The 20,761-nt window shown below is 34.5% G+C and overlaps 1 protein-coding gene across 1 annotated transcript in view; it reads left to right on the plus strand.

Annotated features, from left to right (window-relative positions):
- The window catches only part of DNAH14 (dynein axonemal heavy chain 14), a 537,201-nt gene that overhangs the window by 98,263 nt on the left and 418,177 nt on the right, over nucleotides 1–20,761 (plus strand). Inside the window, exons 10-11 of the mRNA XM_057727198.1 lie at nucleotides 7,123–7,367; nucleotides 10,660–10,783. Of these exons, the coding sequence (XP_057583181.1) occupies nucleotides 7,123–7,367; nucleotides 10,660–10,783 (369 nt within the window). The remainder of the gene's footprint in view (nucleotides 1–7,122; nucleotides 7,368–10,659; nucleotides 10,784–20,761) is intronic.

The raw sequence follows: 20,761 nt of genomic DNA on the forward strand, positions 1-20,761 counted from the left end.
TTCTAGTCTTTAAGGCATTCTCATAGATATTTGCTATGTAAGTAATTATAATTTTGGTGTGCCCTGGGGAGGAGGTAACCTCAGGGACTTCCTATACTGCCATCTTTTCCACACCCTATCCACATTTATTGATTTATGTATGTTGAACCATCCTTGCATCCCAGGGATATAGTCTCCTTAATCATGGTGTATGATTCTTTCAATATGCTATTGAATTCAGTTTGTTACTACTTTGTTGAGTATCTTTGTATGTATATTCATCAGAGATATTGGTCTGTAGTTTTCTTGTAGTGTTCTTCTCCAGTTTTGGTATCAGGGTAATGTTGACCTTATAAAATGAGTTTTGGAATATACTCTCCTCTTCAAGTTTTTGAAAGAATTTGAGGATTCATGTTAATTCTTCTTCAAATCTGTGATAGAATTCACCAGGGAAACCATTTGATCCTGGGCTCTTCTTTGTTGAGACATTTTTGATTACTGATTCAATCTTCTTACTAGCTGTTGGTTCTTCCTGATTTAGTCATGGTAAGCTGAATATTTCTAATAATTTATCTATTTCTTCTAAGTTATCTAATTTGTTGGTGTATAATTTTTCTTAGCACTATCTTTTGATTGGATATAAATCCATTTACATTTATTTTTTTATAAATTTATTTATTTATTTATTTACTTATTCACTGTGTTGGGTCTTCACTGCTGCACACAGGCTTCCTCTAGTTGTGGAGAGTGGGGGCTACTCTTTGTTGTGGTGTGCAGGACCCTCATTGCCGTGGCTTCTCTTGTTGTAGAGCATGGGCTCTAGGTGCCTGGGCTTCAGTAGTTGTGACACACAGGCTCAATAGTTGTGGCTCACAGGCTGTAAAGCACAGGCTCAATAGTTGTGGCACATGGGCTTAATTGCTCTGTGGCATGTGGGATCTTCCTGGAGCAGGGATCAAACCCGTGTCCCCTGCATTGGCAGGTGGATTCTTAACCACTGTGCCACCTAGGATGCCCTCCACTTACATTTAGAGTAATTTTTGTTTGGTAAAGACTTACTAAAACCCACTTTTTGTTTTCTGCCTGTTTTGTAAGTTCCCTATTCCTTTCTTCTTCTCTTGCTGCCTTCCCTTGTGAATTGATGATATTCCATAGTGTTATGCTTTGATTCCCTTCTCATTATAGCTTGTGAATCTTCTATAACTTTTTGCTTTGTGGTCACCATGAGGCTTATATAAAGCATCTTCTAGATATCACAGTCTATTTTATGCTGATAACTTTGATCATATACAAAAACTCTATCATCTTACTCTTCCTGTTTTTATGTTTTTGATGTCATAATTTACCTCTCTCTATATTGTAAATCCATTAATAAATTATTGTAGGTATAGTTATTTTAATACTTTTGTCCTTGGAAACACTCCACCACATTACAGTATGAGTATTCTGAATCTGACTATATACTTACCTTTCTTTATCAGTGTGTTGTGTATTTTCACATTTTCATGTTTCTGGTTAGCATATTTCTTTTCAAGTTGAAGAGTACCTTTCAGCATTTTGCATAAGGCAGTTCTGGTAGTTATGAATTCCATCAGCTATTATTTGTCTGGAAATGTCTTTATCTCTCCTTCATTTCTGAAGGACAGCTTTGCCATGTAAATATTCTTCATTTGCTTTTTTTTTTTTTCAGGTTTTTGAAGATATCATCCACTCTCCCCTGGCCTATAAAGTTCCTACTTAGAAATCTGCTGATAGCCTTATGGTAGTTCCCTCATAAGTTACAAGCTTTTTTTTTTTTTTTCCTCTTGATGCTAATATTCTCTCCTTGTCTTTGATTTTTGATAGTTTTATTATGTCTTGGAAGTTGGTTTTGTTTGGTAACCCATGAGTTTAATGAACTTGGATATGCAGATCCCTCTGCAGATTGGGGAAATTATTGGACATTTCCTTTAAATAAGCTTTCTGCCCCTTCTCTCTCTCTTTCTTCTTCTGGAACTCCAATAATTCACAAGTTGACTCTCTTGATGGTATCCCATTCATTATGTAGGCTTTCTTCACTCTTTTTTATTCCTTTTTCTTTTTTCCCCTTTGATTGGATAATTTCAATTATCAGTCTTGCAGCTCACTTATTCTTTCTTCTGCTTGGTGAAGTCTAATGTCAAAGTTCTCTATTGAATTCTTCATTCAATTATATTCTTTAGCTCCAAAATTTGTGGGTTTTTTTTTAATGTTTTATATTTCTTTGTTGAACATATCATTTTGTTTGTACTGTTTTCCTAATATCATTAAATTGCTTATCTGTGTCCTTTTGTGTCTCTCTGAGCATCTGTAGAACAAGTATTTTGAATTTTTATTTGATAATTCCTGGATATCCATTTCTTTGGGGCCAGTGACTGGAAATTTACTGTATTTCTTTGGTGGAATTATATTTCACTGACTCTTCACAATCTCTGTAGGCTTGTTTAGGTGTCTGTGCTTTTGAAGAAGCAGTCACCTCTTCCAGACTTTATGCACTGACTTCAGTAAGTTACAGAAGACTATCAGTTGTGAGTGGGGCATGCTGGAGCATCTTGTGGCTCTGAAGTTAGTGGTGTACAGTGTGAAATATGGGGCCATGTGAAGGCACTGGGTCCTTGGTGGGGAGGTGTGATGTCTCTCATCTCAGGCCTCTAAGGACAACAGCATCAGCAACTGTGTGGTCCTTGGCAAGTGCTACAGGGGTCCACAGTGCCTGCAAGGGCTGTTAGGGTCCTAAGCAGTGCCTCCAGGTCTAGGGGCTAGAGACCAAGGCAGGTAGTGGTGATGGCTAGAACTGGTCGTCTGTACACACTTGACTGTTAGTGCCATCTGCAAGTGCCTATGTAGTGGCAGGGACCAGCTGAAGACACACATGTAGTTATGAGGGCTAGGCAGGCAGCAATGGCCAGGCCAATGGTGGGTGTACTAGTAGCTGCTAGGACCTGGCTGACAGTACTTACTAGTGTGGCTACTGAGTCTCACCACAGGTGCATGGGAGTGAAGCTGGTAATGGGGGTCAGGCTAGGTGCATGCAGGTGCTCAATTGGTGGGGCTAGCTGCAGGTAAACATAGTTGGGTAGGCCAGTGACCAAAAACAGGGCCTCATCCAGGCCTACAAGCAGCTGTGGAGGTCCTGGCTATCATGTGTGCTCTCCTGTGACTGCAGATTCTCCCCCAACTCTACCCCAAATACCCAGGGAATGCACAAGCAGTGGAGTTGGTGATGAGCATCATGCCAGCAAGTGCAAGACGAGGAGCTAGTCCTGAGCACGTGCATGCCAATGAGGGTCAGCCGTGAAGTTTAGGCTGGTATTTTGCATTCATGTGGCCGTATAGGCCTGGGATGGCTGCTGGTGTGGTTCCTGGGCTCTGGCAGGGACAGGGTTGAGGAGAGAGTGAGGAGGGACTTAGACACCAATAAATGCAAATACCTACATGGTGAAAGCTGGTAAAATCTGCTGGGGGCTTGCAGCAGCTATGCTGGTTGTTGGTTCCTTATTCATTGGCAAAAGCTGCTGGGTTTGTCTGTTCAGCAGATCACTGTGAAATGCAATTGCTCCTGCTGCATGGTTGCTATCAGCAGTCCCTGTTTCTCTTCCTTGTTCCTGCCATCTCTGTACATCTCAGCTTTGCTGACTTGGTTGGGTGAAATCAAAGTGAGACCTTGTGGGGTGCCCCACAAGTCTGGGGAACTGGCTGCTCAGTCCACTCTTCCTGTCCTGGCCAGGGAGACTCTTCCTATCTGAGGAGTTCCCTCTTGGCACTGAGCAAAGCCAGCTGGGGGATGGGATGATGCAGGCAAATTGAAGCTGTCTTCCTTCTCTTTTGTGCAATTATTCTCAGGCTTTTTGTTCCACTGTATTGCTAAAGTTTCTTAAGTGGACACCAGAGCTCGTCCAGAGCTATTTTTATTTTGTTGGGGGACAGAGGCTGGGGTCCCCTACACCACCATTTTGGATGAATTTTTAAACTGTTGTGAAATGATTGACTACTTTGTGGCCAAACTCTAGGCTATTGGTTCTCAAAGAGGCTGCACATTAGAATCACCAGGGGTGGGTAATAAATATTGGTATCTGGGATCATCCTAGACCAACTGAATCAGAACTTCTGATGGTAGAGCCCAAGCAGCACTATAAAAGCTCTTCGAGTGAATCTAAAGTACAGCTAGATTGAAAAACATTCTTCCGGGCAATGTTTGGGACTGCCTAGCTCTGGGAAAATACAGCACAGGTATAGAACTAATAAAATGGAAACCGAGAGTCACTGTCAGTGATGTAAAGCTAGAGTCAGAATTGAGATATGCCTGACGTAAAAGTATACCTTGTGATGATAGCAAATAGGTTAGCCTCTCAGATGCCAGAATTTCTATCAGCCTCACCAATATTCAATAAAAGACCAGCATTACTAGGCCTATCACTGTTTCCTATTGTAGTGATATAGATATTAAGCCATTTAAAGCTGTTTTGGTATCAATGCTAAAAATGTTTATTTTGAATAGTTAATATACTCAGCTTCACCATTTTACTAATAGAAAATCCAGGCATTATATGCATAAAATTTTTACATCATTGAAAGGGTAACCTTTTCAATAAAAACATAATCTATTAGTAAAATTAATATTCCATTTGTCACACCCAGTGTGGCTGTGCCCATTATTGGTGTAGAAATTACCCTATCTCTTTTTGTCCAATTTCTTCAAGCAATTATTGCAACTATTTTATCAATAAAGAACTGCATCACACTGGTAAACCATTCCTCCAGAGAGTGTCAATCAGTACTGAAAAAGAATTCCAAATTAGTAAATAACTGACCTAAGTAATTTTTAAAAAGAAAAAAAATAATAAAATGAAACATAAAGAGAGGCAACATAAAAAAACTAATACAATTATGTTTTTAAAAATCAGAATACAAGTTGAAAAGGATGACAACTACCAAGTTTTTAAGTGTCAATGGAACAAAAAATAAAAAGCATGAACAACCAATAAATGAACAAAAATTCCAAGTATGAGAGTGAGTTGAAAATTATCCACACTCTGGCTGTAGAATTTATTTTAATTAACTTTTAGAAAAGACAATTACATCATTTTTGACATAATCTCCTTGCTTTTCAATACACTTTGTCCATCTGTCAACAAGCTTTAATATTCCCTTATAAAAAATATGTTTTAGGCTGAGCTGAAAGCCACAAATGCACCACTGTCTTCGCTTCTTCATCAGAAGTGAATCTTCATCCTCATAGGGCTGCTTTCAGGGGACCAAACAGGTGAAAGTCTGATGGAGCAAGATCAGGACTATAGGGAGGATGCTTTAACACCTCAAAATGAAGTTTTTGCAGAGTGTGGACAGTGTGGGCAGAGGTGTGCAGATGTACATTGTCATGCAAGATCACAATGCCCTTGGATAGCAGTACTCAGTTTAATTAGAAGTTTTGGCTTCAGCACAAACTTTTCAAAACCTAAGTCTGTCGTGAACTATTTCATAGGCAGAGCCATGACTCATTTGCAAGTGATTTGCCACATAATCCGCTGTCACTCATCTATTCGACAGAATCGTTTCATGTGTACGCTCAATGTTGTCATCAGCTGTGGACGTGGACGGGTGTCCGGCTCCTTCTTGTTGGCTAAAACATTTGTGCGACCTTCCTTGAACTTCTTTATCCATTCATACAAACTTCTTCATGACAAAACACTTTCTCCATACTGTGCACATACAGGTACACCCTCAGACCACAAAAAGCAAATCACTGCACACTGCTCCTCTTTCATGCAAATCACAAGTGGGGCATCCATTTTTGCTCGCACTGTAGTTATGAATGAACTGATGTAATATGCTCACACCTGCACAGCAGTGACTGGGGAGACAGTAGCCTTGAAAGGAAAGCGCTGATAAGACAGTGCAGCCAACAGAAGTTTTAATATAACCAGAGTGCTGATACTTTTTGACTCACCCTTGTATTTTTAGATTTTTAAAGATACATCAGTCATAAAAAAAATATATTTCTATCTAAAAGGAACCATTTTGAGTAACTTCAGAATTATTTTTAGAAGCACAATTTAGAAATGTTTGGTGGTACTAGTAGTACTGATGCCACCCTATATTTTTTCTTTTTTTTAAATTAGTTTTTATTGGAATATAGTTGCTTCACAATATTGTATTTTCTACTGTTTCTACTGTACAGCAAAATGAATCAGCTATACATATATATATATTACCTCTTTTTTGTATTTACTTCCCATTTAGGCCACCACAGAGGACTGAGTAGAGTTCCCTGTAATGAGAAGTAGGTTCTCATTACTTATCCATTTTATACATATTATCAATAGTGTATATACATCAATCTCAGTCTCCTAATTCATCCCACACCATTCCCTTTCCCCCTTGGTATCCATACGTTTGTTCTCTATGTCTGTGTCTCTATTTCTGCTTTGCAAATAAGATCATCTATTCCATTTTTCTAGATTCCACATATATGTGTTGATATACGATGCTTATTTTTCTCTTTCTGACTTACTTCACTCTGTATGACAGTCTCTAGCTCCATCCATGTCTCTACCACCCTATATTTTTTATCAAAACATGCCATTCTTTAATAACTTACTAAGTCAGTTGTCTTGAGATATGATTATCTTATTACAAAGAATAAAACTCTAACATCAGATTTGATGAATTTAAATTTTTTCTTAATTCTATAGTATGTAGTATATATGAATTTTTAAGAAGTCTAATTGCTATGGCCTAGCATAAGGGTGGCAGCATTGGATCAGGTTTTAGGAAACCTTATATTTAGACTTAACTCTCTCCCACTGGTAACTCTCAGTGTAATTGAGGAGGGTCCCTCTATCTAGGAACATGTTGATATTCATTAGTATGTTCTTCCTGTTTGAGTTCCATAAACGTATCTGCTTATAAGTGAGATACTAAACTTCATAGACTCCATAACACATCAGGCATTTTCTTTTTCTCTGACATTTAAATACAATGTAAGCATGAAGTGAAGTTTTAATGAAAGTTGTTGATAATATTTAGTTCCAGTATTATTCAGAATAATGAAAATACTGTAAGTTAGAAATCATCCTGTATTAACAGAGGAAATCATCACTTATCTCTTGTTTATTAAATTTTTAGGTGGCAGAAAAGAAAGATATTAAAGAATATTTTGAATCAGACCTCTCTGAAGGCACAACACATTTCAAGCTGCCTACATATCGACGCTTATTAGAAGTAATTTTCAGGTTTTTGGTGCTGGTTGACTATATGTTTCAGGAACTCACCCGTCAACTAATGAACACTGCAGTCACACTACTTTTAGAGTTATTTAATAGTTCTGCTAGAATGCCATTTTCAGTGGAAAAAAAGAATGAAAATCTCAAGTAAATCACACTTTTTTTAACTATGAAAGGAATTTATAATCATATTGTTGTAATATATTGCCACTTACAGTAATTTAAGCTAGAATTTGAAAGTTCTCCTTGTAGTAAATTGTATATGCTCAGTATTTACAGTTATCTGAACTTATTATCTGGTAATATTTTATTTAATATTATCCATAAAAATGTAAGAAAATTTCCCAATTTTTCCCGCAAGATTCTGCATAGGTCAGTTTGCCGTGTAAAATACAGGATTCTCAGTAAAATTTGAAATTCAGGTAAACAATACATAATTTTTTAATAAAAGCTTGTCCCAAATATTACCTATACTAAAAATTATTGTTTATCTGAAATTAAAATGTAACCACGTGTTCTGTATTTTTATTTGTGAAATCTGGCAATCCTGTGCATAGGTACACTGTATCTTCAAAGTTGAGAGCTAATTCTTAAAGATAAGTGAGAATAATTCTGGAAGGAGCCACAAGGTTCAATTGGAATTTGAGTCAATTCCAAGTAATATCTATTGAGTACAAAAATTTTCACCTTCTATTTGAATACTATTATTTTTTAAAAAGCATTTTTCTCATTTTCCACAACTGGATCTGTCAGTTCTAATTTGTGAACATGGAGTGTGAATTGAAATTTTGGAATACTTTAATTATATCTAAACTGTCAAATTTTAGCAATATAATTTTAGTCAAATCACATTGTTTTGGCTATTCTGGGTCCCTTGAGTTTCCATATGAATTGTAGAATAAGTTTGCCAATTTCTGCAAAAAAAAAAAAAAAAAAAGCAGCTGGAATTTAGGGATTGCATTTAATCTGTAGATAAATGTAGGAGCATTTTATCTTAACAGTATAAAGTTTCCCAATCCATGAACATGAAATATCTTTCCATTTTTATAGGTATTCTTTAATTTCTTTCAACAATATGAATCTTATATTTCTTTTATTAAACTTATTCTCGAGGATTTTATACTTTTGATGCTATTGTAAATGGAATTATTTTTTAAATTTCATTTTTGCATTATTCATTGCTAGTGTATTGAAATACAACTGATTTTTTATTGATCTTGTATCCTGCAACCTTGCTGAACTTGTTTATTAGCTCTAATAGTTATTTTTTTATTCTTTAGACTTTTCTATATATAAGATCATGTCATCTGCAAATAGAGATAGTTTTACTTCTTCCCTCCTAATCTGATGCCTTATATTTCTTTTTGATGCTTAATCACCCTGGCTAAAATCAATGTTATTAGAAGTGATGAGAGTGAACATCCCTGTTTTATTCCTGATCTCAGGGGGAAGACTTTCAATTAATCATCATTAAATATGAGGTTAGCAGTGGATTTTTTTATAGATGCTTTTTATCAGGTTGAGGTTGGATTTTGTTAATTGTTTTTCTCCTGTGTCTATTGAGATGATCATGTGTTTTTTACTTTACTAATATGATGTACTACATTACATGCATACATTTTTGTACATTGAATCAATCTTGCATTCTTTTGATATATCCCACTTGCTTGTGGTGTATAATCCTTCGTCTATGTAGCTGGACTCAGTTTGCTAGTATTTTCTTGAGGATTTCTGCATCTGTATTCATGAAGGATATTGGTTTATAGTTTTCTTTTCTTGTGATGTCTTTGTCTGGTTTTGGTTCAGAGGGTAATACTGGACTCATAGAATGAGTTGGTATAATTTCTTCCTTAAATGTTTGGTAGAAGTCACCAGTAAACCCACCTGGGCCTGAGGCTTTCTGTTTTGGAAGCTTATTAATTGTTGATTTAATTTCTTTAGTAGATAGAGTCCTATTCAGATTGCCTATTTTCTCTGTCTGATTTTTGTGGAGGTTTTGGAAAGATTAAAAAGGAAAAAAGATTCTGTGCCATTCTCTTGCTTCAAGAAACTCCTAATAGCTTTATTTGCAACTTTACTTTTTCACTTTATATTTAGATGTCTATTTTATTGTATTATGGCTTGAATTTGCTTTTTAACTAAGTCTGATAGTTTTTGTCTTCTGATAGGGAAATTGAACCTATTCGCATTTAGTAATAACTGGTATGCTTTGATTTTATTCCTTCCATTTTATTTATGCTTATTATTTATTTTACTTTGTTATTGATTTTTCTCTTCCTTTTCTAATTTTCCTATTTTTGCTATGCAGTCAAGTGTCTCTTCATTCTCAATGTCTCCCTCCACTTCCATGTTTTAGAATTCTTTATGCTTTTCCATTTGTTTATGAACTATCTTCCTAATAATTATAATTAAAATTATATTTCTCTATTAGTACATATTTACAAATATTTATACTTTTCCATGAAGAATGCTTTATTTTTCTATTCTTCCCAATTAAAACTTGTAGAATGCTTTTACTTCCTCTTCCTACTGAAATGAGGTGCATGGGTTTTTATTGTATTTCAAATATACATAACATAAAACTTACCATTTTAACCATTTTTAGATGTGCATTGACAGTGTTGTGCAACCATAACCATTTTCATTTTCAGAACTTTTTCATCATCCCAGGCTTAAACTCTGTACTTATTAAACAATAACTCCTCATTCCCTATGCACCACTCCCACCAAGCTCTTGCGATCTCTACTATACTTTCTGTCTCTATGAATTTGCCTATTCTGGGTACTTCATATAAATGGAATCAAACAATATTTGTCCTTTGTATCTGGCTTATTTTATTTAGCATAATGTTTTTAAGGTTCATCCATATTGTAAAATGTATCAGAAATTCTTTCCTTTTAAAGGCTGAATCACATTCCATTGTATGTATATACCACATTTTGTTTACCTATTCATCTGTTGGTGAACATTTGGGTTGTTTTCACCTTTTGGCTATTGTGAATAATGGTGCTAAGAACATTTATCTGCAAATGTCTCTTTGATTCCCTGCTTTCAATTCATTTGTTTATATACCTAGAGGTGGAATTGCTGGGTCATATGGTAATTACATGTTTAACTTTTTGAGGAACATGCCTAGTATTTTCCACAGTAGCTGCACCATTTTAAGTCCTGCTGGCAAAGCACCTGGGTTCTAATCCTCATCAACACTTATTATTTTCCTTTTTTTTTTTTTTATAATAGCCACCCTATTGGTGTGAAGTGATATCTCACTGTGGTCTTGATTTGTATTTCCCTGATAGTTAGTGATGCTGAGCATCTCTTCATGTACTTATTGGCCACCTATTTATGGGGGAATGTTTAGTTATTTATATAGCCTGGATATTAATGAGATATAAGATTTTTGAAAGACTATTTTTTTCTTTTCATTTCTTAACCTAGAATACATAAGGACATCTTTGCTTTCACTGGAAAGATAACAAGTGATTATGAAGAATTTGATAATAATTTAAACTTATATGCTTCTTCTGTTCTAAACACAGAAGTAACAACACAAGATGATGAGGTAAAATGGTCTTTGAAAAATATAAACATGGATTTTTAATGTGAAATGAAAAATAACTTTTGGAATTAAAAATGTGATTTATGATTAAAAAAATACACATCTGCTCACGCTGTAGAAAGCTATAATTGTACTTACATTTGTTTCATTTATTCATGCATTACTGAGTACTTACTGTGTATCAGGAATTGAAGTAGGCACTGAAATACAGCAGCGGGCAGAATAAATTCCCTGACCGCTTGGAACTTCTGTTTTACAGAGGGAGACAGATAATGAAGTGATGTGTACTGTGAAGAAAAACAAAGGAAGATAAGGCAATACAGAGTAATATTGTATGCCGCTTTATATGAAAGTAGTCAGGGAAAGCCACCCTGTCTAAAGTAGCAGCTACCCGCTTCTACCCACAGTACTGTATTCCTCTAACTTTCTTTGCTTTTCTTCAGAGTACTTTTTTTTGTTTGTGTTATTAATTTAAAAGTGACACAAACCAAATATGAAAAACCTTAAAAGAATCCTAGAGAAAATTTCATTAGGAAATCTTTTCTTGCCATGAAGAATTATCACTCCCACCCCCAGCATTATTTTCTTGGGATTAAACTTCATATGGTAAATGCTTGTCATATGTGGCAAAAGCAGCATTTTTATGAGATAGCACTGTATCGTACGTACTTTATATATTCATTTAAGAAGTATTTGAGGTAGATTTGTTATCAAGTGAAAATGTCCATATGTGTTAAGTGAAAACAAATATGCATACTTACATAGTTTGAAGTCTGGAAACATAGGCAACAAAATAATAGTTATCTGTGGGTGATAGGACTCTAGATAATTTTTATTTTCTTATATATACATTCCTATATGGTCTGAACTTTGTACAATACCTATGCTTTGTGTTTATAAAGTATCATATCTGCGAAAATATACTGCATATGTATGCTTTAAAGTAAAATTAAGTAAATAGCCAATGAGATGTAAACCAGATTGAAAGTCTTAAATGGCTCCTATATATATATATACCTTCTTGATGAAACAATTTAATAATCCATACTACTTTTGATGGACATTTTTGTTGTTTTCAGCTTTTGTTTTGTACATTCTTGTATATGTCTCCTCTACTATGTATGTATGTATATATGTATGTATTTCTAAGGAGTGAAATCTCGGGGTGAAAAGGTAGCTTTATTTTCAACTGTACTGGATAATGCATAATTATTTTCCAAAGTGCTTATACCAATTTAAACAATCTTTAGCAATTCCATAATTTTTTATTGCCCCATAGCCTCACCATTTCTCACCAACATTTAATGTCTTTGCCAATCAGATAGGTTTGAAGTGGCTTTTACTGTGGTTTTCATTTTTATTTCCCTTATTAGTTGTTTGGTTGTGCATTTTAAAAATGTTATTGGAGACTCATATTTAATCTCCTGTGTCTTTTGCCTATTAACCTATGGATTTTTTCTTATTGTTTTGTAGAAATTTTATATATATATACACACACACACACATATCTTGTATATAATCCTCCTACTGGATGGCTTGTTATTTTTATTCCCTTCATAATGTATATTGATTACCAATAATTCTTAATTTCAATGTGATAGAATTTATCATTCTTTTCATTTATGTTAGTGTCTGAAATTCTCTACCATCCTGGGGTCATAAAGCTATCCTCCTGTATTTTCTTAAAAAGATTTTAAAGTTCTCCTAAAATTTACCTGGAAATGTTTTTTGTGTATGATAGGGATCTATTTTTATTTATTTCTATATGAGTAACCATTGCCCAAGTGCAATTTATTTACATCCTTTCCCTGCTGATCTGCAATGGCAGCTCTTTCTTTATCATTTATCATATGTTTCTATATATGTGTGTCTTCTGTTTCCAGACTCTATTCTGTTCTGTTGATCTATTGGCCTATTACTATACTGATGCCATACTGGATTAATGCTATAACTTTGAGATAAGTCTTCTCCTTCTCTCAGAGTGTGTTGCTTATTCTCAGCCACTTGCACTTCCATATACATTTTAGAATCAAACCCTACTTGGATTTTGACTGAAATTGCCTAGGTACACAGGCAATTGGCAGGAGGGAGGGGGAAGTTAATATTTTATGATATTGAGTCTTTGTATCAAGATTGTGTTACTTAACTCTTCTTTAATGTCTTTTATATTTTTTTTCCTTGAAAATCTTGTACATTTTTTTTTGGTTAGATTTAACCTAAGTGCTTTATATCCCTAACCTGTATTCTAAGGGAACTGTTATTTTAGTTGCTTCTACCAGTTCTTTTATAAACACTTTGGAATATAAACATTTCAAGATAAAAGCATATGCACTGTTTTAATTTTTCCTTAGGAATAACATTAAATGAACACTACAATGGATCTTTTTAAGGTTATTTATATGCATTGCAGAATTTCTGTACAGAGAAGGTTATACTAATTTCTATTTTGTTAAAGACTGCCTTTTAAGTGTGTCGTATTTTATGCTAGTTGTTGCCTATTGATAACTGAAACCTGGAATTAACTAGTCTTAATTTTATTTATGTTATTATTCATAGTATTGAATATTTTTCTCATGCTTATTAGCCTTTTTTGTTTCTCATTTTTGTGACTTTCTGATGTTCTTTCCTCATTTTTCTGATGGAGTTTTCTTCTTTTCTTATTGAGTTACAAAAACTATTTTAAAATATAGACCATAATCATTTGTCATACATTGAAAATATACATCCTAATGTGTTGTTTTTTATTTTGTTATTAGTGGTTTTAGTATGGGATTTTTTTTTTTTGGTCAGGCACCAAACATGGGTATAAAACCAACACTTCTAGCAAAAGTCGAGGGCATTATAGGATTAAATACACAAAGAGTGAAAAAAATTCTAGAATTTAGATGAGAGAGATACCTGACTTGAAGTTGCCAGCTTTACATGTTTTTATACATGCCTTTTTATTTAGCCCTCTCAGTAGCACTGCCAGGTTAACATTCTGAATGGAGGCATGGCGCATAAAGATAAATGGGAGAATTGCCAGGGAACATAAGTGTTATGTTAGAAGTAATTTTTGGGCCATGTAATCAAACTGACACTGACTCAAGGATATTAAATGGGAGCAGCATGAGAAGTGGAGTCAAAAATAAGAAAGTATGAGGGGAAAGGAATAACAATGAAGTCATGTGGAACAGAGGATTCTTGGTATGAGTAGCACAACTTGGAGTTGAACAGATTATGAAGAGCTTTAAATTTCAGACTAAGTAGTTTGAATCCTAGTCTGATTATCTGAGGCCATTGCCTTGGCTAAAATGATTATCTTCCAAAAGAGGTGAACTTAGCATTTGGGCATAGTAGCACTGCATGGCTTTGCCTTGCCTTAGATACTGACCAAGCACTGAACAGAGTCAAGTCAAGGAACTTGACAGCCTTGGTTTTATAGGCAGTGCCATCAATAAGAGACAAAGCACCACAAAGATTTGAAAGGAACAGGCTAAACATGCCTGTCACTTACACAGGCTGTGTATGGTGGCTAATGCAGACAGCTCTGCTCTATTTGAGCTGGGTCTCTTGGGAGAGACTTTAAAAGTGTGACTTAAATGGAGTCACTATAAGTGAGTCTCTACAGGCCAGGCTCTGAAAATGTCATGTAGGAATCAGGCTGTTTTGTGTCAGAGAATAGATGACAACCTGAGAGCTAGAGTTGCATTTTAAAAGCAGAATATTCACTGTTTAACATTATTCTTAACGTTACTTCAGAAATGAAACTAGTCTCTACCTCCAAGATTGAAGATATTTGTATATTAATTATATGTTCTAATTTCTGACGTTTAGTACGTATCTCATTTAGAGATAACAAATAAAACTTATAAAGGCATGTGGAAAGGCAAATCATCTGGACCTGGATTCTCAAGTCATCTTTATATGGTTATCCCCTGGTATGAAAAGTAGAATGGTTGCAGAATGACCTCCCACACTCCCCACCCCTGCAGATACCAAAATACATGGTTGCTCAAGTTCCGTATATAAAATGATGTAGTATTTGCATATACCTTACACACATCCTCTGGTGTACTTTAAATCATCTCTAGATTATTTATAGTACCTAATACAATGTAAATGCTATGTAAATTGTTGTAAATATAATGTAAATGCTATGTAAATAGTTGTCAGCATGTGGCAAATTCAAGTATTGCTTTTGGGAACTTTCTGGAATTTTTTAAAAAAATGTTTCAATCCTTGGTTGGTTGAATCTGTGGATGTGGAACCCACAGACAGGGAGGGCTGACTGTATATGGTGTATGCACAAAGTAATGAACTTTTAAAAAGTGAGCTCCCCAGAACATCTATATATGTAAATGAGCTCTTGTTGAATCTTAAATAGCAATTATGACATAAAAGTGTTTGTTGTTTGGAATCAGTGCTGAATTCTAATATTAGGGCTGTATAACCAACAAACCATTTCACTCAAACCAAACCTGAATGTGTTATCAAATAATTATAATACATACCTACAGTGCTACTAAGAGGATTAAATAAGAAAGCATGTAAAGCAAAAGTCAACAGGGCATAATAGGTACGCATCAAACAACTCTTTAGTGTATTGACTCATTCCAATGAGTTGTCATTGCTTTAACCTTTAATTGAGATTTTTCCTAATGTAAGACTTTCTCAAGTCAATTTAAAATGTCAGGTTATTTTTTCTGAGCCCTTCTTATATAAAGGTGAATGTTCTTAGAATAGATTGTTCATCTTATTCCACAGCCTTTACTCCTAATGATTTTTTTATCACTTCCCAAATTCAAATCTCAGAGGCAAATCACAGGCAGGCATGTTGTGAAATCTGTCACCCGGTTATTTCCAGGCTTGATTCAAATGAACTGTACACTAAGTAGATATTAGCTTCCTACATCACAACTCAGAAAAAGGAGGTGACATCATCCCATCAATAGTTTGCAGCAAGTAGCTGACCTCTACCAGAGTCTCCAAATACTTATGAAGGACCATTTATAAAAGAAAATGAAATGTAACTTTAAAGGACAGAGATCAAACATGAAGACAAATATCCATATAAGTGTTCCCCCCCCCAAATCTGAGAGAAACATCAAAAACATAATCCCAGAAATGTTTCACGTGGTGAAAACAGCCATTGCTGAGGAAATTCTTAGCCTCACACATGCTTTTAGGGGGTAATTTCTATGTGATTCACTATTTTTTGAATCCCAAACTCCCAGTACCTACTGGTCGATTGCAGGGACCACTATATTGAGTCAATAAATATTTAAAAGAAATAATTTGGATATATAGCTTTTTTTAAAAATTTGATGTCATTGCTTCAGAACCATAGGTGCCCTAGGATTTTTTTTTGAAACATGGCATATTGCAAAAAGAGGCACAGAGTCTGTTTCCAAAGTCTCTGACAGGAACACATTATAACCAAGAGTTGTTTAGAGTCTAACTTCAACTATCTGATTTTTAGATGCAGCAAGAATAAACATTCTCGGTTGTCGTATTTGTGACAGTATGCTAGACTTCACTGATTGCTTGGTTGATCCAGTATGTAATCCAGATCTTAAGATTTTTTACCTTTTAGGAAAAAAAATGTATTTCATTACTTAAAAGTTTTTAATTATGAGACTCCCTTCAGCATTGTTTCTAAGCAGCTGGTTCAAAATAAAGTTAACTTCACTCTCACTACTATAAGAATAGCTATAAAAACATTGGATCACATCACCATTGAGCATGGCTGTTGCGTGAATAGGATTGAAGCCATGTGGAAAGAAAACAGGCTTGGTGCCAGGAACTGTGATTCCACCTATACCCTTGATTAGCTTAGGAACTTATCCAGGACTCCTAACATCTTTTGTTTGTTTGTTTGTTTTTTAACTTCAAAGCACATCTGGCTGCTGTTATAAGAAAATAGATTGCTTATTTCCTTCAAATATGCTGAAGAAAATGCTTTACTATGAATGATTCTCATTACGTATTAAAAATGGTTATGAGACAAACTCAGTGTATTGTAAATGAATAACAAGAATAGAAAATTTATATTATTTACAGTGTCCATTGCTGCTTTTAAGTATTAGAATAGACTTTTCTTCTTTTCGTCAACTTGAGAAAGAAAATTTATGATAACAGAATGTGTTCTTAACTTCTTAAATTTTTTTTAAATTTTTTTAAATTTAATTTATTTATTTTATTGGCTGTGTTGGGTCTTTTTTGCTGTGAGCGGGCTTTCTTTTTAAGTTGCGGTGAGTGGGGGGCTACTCTTCGTTGTGGTGTGCAGGCTTCTCATTGCCGTGGCTTCTCTTGTTGTGGAGCACGGGCTCTAGGCGTGTGGGCTTCAGTAGTTGCTGCACATGGACTCAATAGTTGTGGCTCACGGGCTCTAAAGTGCAGGCTCAATAGTTGTAGCACACGGGCTTAGTTGCTCTATGGCATGTGGGATCTTCCTGGAGCAGGGATCGAACCCGTGCCCACTGCATTGGCAGGCAGATTCTCAACCACTGCGCCACGTAAGAAGCCCATTAACTTCTGTATTTAATGGCTTTTAAAGATGAAGAGAATGAAATAGTATTTTCACACAGTTGAAAGCATACATTGTAATTAGCTAAGCCAATATTTTGTACCCAGCTTATAAATGTAGAGCTGGGTAAAAATAAGTCACAGAGAGTTTTCTTCACTTTTGGTTTTAAATTATTTCATGCAAAGTTCTAAGAATATGCTAATATTTGGTTTAATCTTAAAGATTTAGAGTATGGTATTTTTCATTTTTTTAGAAATAGGTATGCATTAGTGTTGGTATATATATTATATATTATGTACCTATATCACATATATTAGCATATGCATAAATATGTTTATATATATCAATATTTTGAAAATGATTCAAAAGTTCTAGGTGTGTTTTACATCAGCTACATTTCGTTTCTTTTTATCTTTTACTCCCTTTACCCATTTCTTCCACCCCCTCCCCCATCCTCAGCCTGTGGCAACCACCAATTTGTTCCTTGTATCTATGAGCTTAGGTTTTTTATTTAAGATTTCACATATAAGAGAGGTCATAGGATATTTATCTTTTTCTGTCTGACTTATTTCACTTAGCATAATACCGTTGAAGTCCATCCATGTTGATGTGAATGGCAAGATTTCCTTCTTTTTCTGCATATGATATTTTTATAAAATATTCCACTATATATATTTATCTATTATTTATTTATTTATTCATCAATCTATGGACACATAAGTTATTTCCATATCTTGGCTATTGTAAATAATGCTGCAGTGAACATGGGGTGCATATATCTTTTCAAGTGAGTGCTTTCTTTTTCTTCAGATAAATACCCAAAAGGGAAATTTCTGGATCATATGGTAGTTCTATTTTTAATTGTTTGAGAAACCTCCATATTGTTTTCCATAGTGGCGACACCACTTTACATTCTCACCAACAATGTATAATGGTTCCCTTTTCTCCACATCCTCACAATACTTGCTATTTGTTATGTTTTTGATAATAGTCATTCTAACAGATGAGGTGATATCTCATGGTTTTGATTTGTGTTTCCCTGATGATTAATGGTGTAGAGTATTTTTTCATGTACCTATTGGCCATCTGTATGTCTTTTTCGGAAAAAAGTTTATTCAGAAAATCTGCCCATTTTAAAAATCGGATTAAAATTTATTTGTTTTTTTGCTATTGAATATTATGAGTTCTTTATATGAGAGTGAGTCAAAAATTATCCACACTCCAGTTATATTAAAACTTCCATAAATTCTACAGCCAGAGTACGAATAATTTTTGACTCACCCTCATATACTTTGGGTTTTAGCACCCTTATCAGCTATATGATTTTCAAATATTTTCTGCCATTCAGCAGGTTGCCTTTTCATTTTGTTGATGGTTTCCTTTGTTGTGCAGAAGCCTTTTAGTATGATGTAGTCCCACTTATTTATTTTTGTTTTTGTTGCTTTGGTTCTTGGTGTCAGATTCAAAAATTCATCACCAAGACCTATGTCAAAGAACTTAATGCCTAAGTTTTGTTCTAGGAGTTTTATGGTTTTGGGTCTCATGTTCAAGTCTTTAATCTATTTTTAGTTAATTTTTGCATATGGTGTAAAACAGTGGTCAAGTTTCTTTTTCATGTGGCTCTCCAGTTTTCCCAACATAATTTATTGACAAGACTGTCCTTTCTCCATTGTCTGTTCTTGGCTCCTTCATTGTTAATTAATTGACCACATTTGCATTGGTTTATTTCTGGGCTGTACATTCTGTTCCTTTGATCTATGTATCTCTAAGATCTGGAACAAGACAGGATGCCCAGTCTCATCACTTCTATTCAGCATAGTATTATAAGTCTTAGCCGGAGGATGAGTTTTTTAAAGTAATAAAAACCTATTGGTACCAGGTCCAGATGGTTCACTTGTGAATTCTACCAAACATTTAAGGAAGAAGTTATGGCAATTCTCTATGATCTCTTTCAGAGGATGATCAGATGGAATACTTCCTGATTTATTTTGTGGGGCCACCATTACCCTAATACCAAACCATATAAAGACATTGCAGGAAAAGAAAGCTACATACCAACAACTCTTGTGAACATAAATATAAAAATCATAAAAATACTAGCCAATCAAATCTAACAATGAATAAAAATAATTATACATCAAGTGGTATTTATCCCAGGTATGTTCAACATTCAAGGCTGGTTGAAAGGCTGGTTCAACATTCAAAATCAATTAATGTAATCCATCACAGCAATAGGCTAAAGAAGAAAAATCATATGATCATGTCAATAGATAGAGAAAAAGCATTTGACAAAATCTAACACTCATTCATGATAAAAACTCTGAATAAACTAGGAAAAGAGAGGAGCTTCCTCAACTTGATAAAAGATATCTAGAAAACCTACACCTAACACCATATTTAATGGTGATAAGATTGAAGCTTTCACATTAAGATCAGGAAAAAAAGCAAGAATGTCCCCTCTCACCACTGCTTTTAAACATTGTACTGAAATTACTAGCTAATTAAATAAAACCAAAGGAAATAAAAAGTATATAGTTTGGGAAGGAAGAAATAAAACTATTTTTGTTTCAGCTGACATAATCATCTATATAGAAAATCCAAAGTAGGCAAAAATCTCCTGGAGCTAATAAGCAATTATGGAAAGGTTGTAGGATACAAGGGTTAGTATTAAAAAGTCAATCACTTTCTTATATACCAACAATAACCAAAGTAAACATCTGATAAAGAACTATAATCCAAAATATACAAAGAACATTTAAAACTCAACAATAAGAAAACAAATAACCTTATTTTAAACTGAGCCAAAGATCTTAACAGATGCTTCACCAAAGAAGATATACAGATAGAAAAGAAGCATATAAAAATATGCTCCACATCATATGTCTTATGAGAAATGCAAATTAAAACAACAGTAAGATACCACTACACACATATTAGAATGGTCAAAATCCAGAACACTGACAATACCAAATGCTGACAAAGATGTGGAGCAACAGGCACAATCACACATTTATGGTGGGAATGCAAAATGGTACAGCCACTTTGGAAGAGACTAAATATATGCTTATCATAAGATCCAGCAGTTGTTATTTTTGGTTTTTACCCAGAGGAGTTAACTAATTAGTTAACTAATGTCCACACAAAAATCTACATGTGGATGTCTCTAACAGCTTTATTCAAAATTGCCAAAACCTGGAGAAACCAAGATGTCCTTTAGTAAGTGAATATATAAATACACTATGGTACCTCCAAACAATGGAATATTATTCAGTGCTAAAAAAAAAAAAAAAGAAAGAAAAGAAAAGAAAAGCTATCAAGCCATGAAAAGACAGAGGATTACTAAGTGGAAGAACTCAATCTGAAAAGGCTAATTTCTGTATGCTTCAAATTATATGTATATACACACTACATTATGTATGATTCTGTTTTTTTTTTTGGAAAAGGCAAAACTATGGAGACACTAAAAAGATAAG

Source organism: Hippopotamus amphibius, chromosome 3 (assembly GCF_030028045.1).
Source record: "Hippopotamus amphibius kiboko isolate mHipAmp2 chromosome 3, mHipAmp2.hap2, whole genome shotgun sequence".
Classification (NCBI taxonomy): Eukaryota; Metazoa; Chordata; class Mammalia; order Artiodactyla; family Hippopotamidae; genus Hippopotamus; species Hippopotamus amphibius.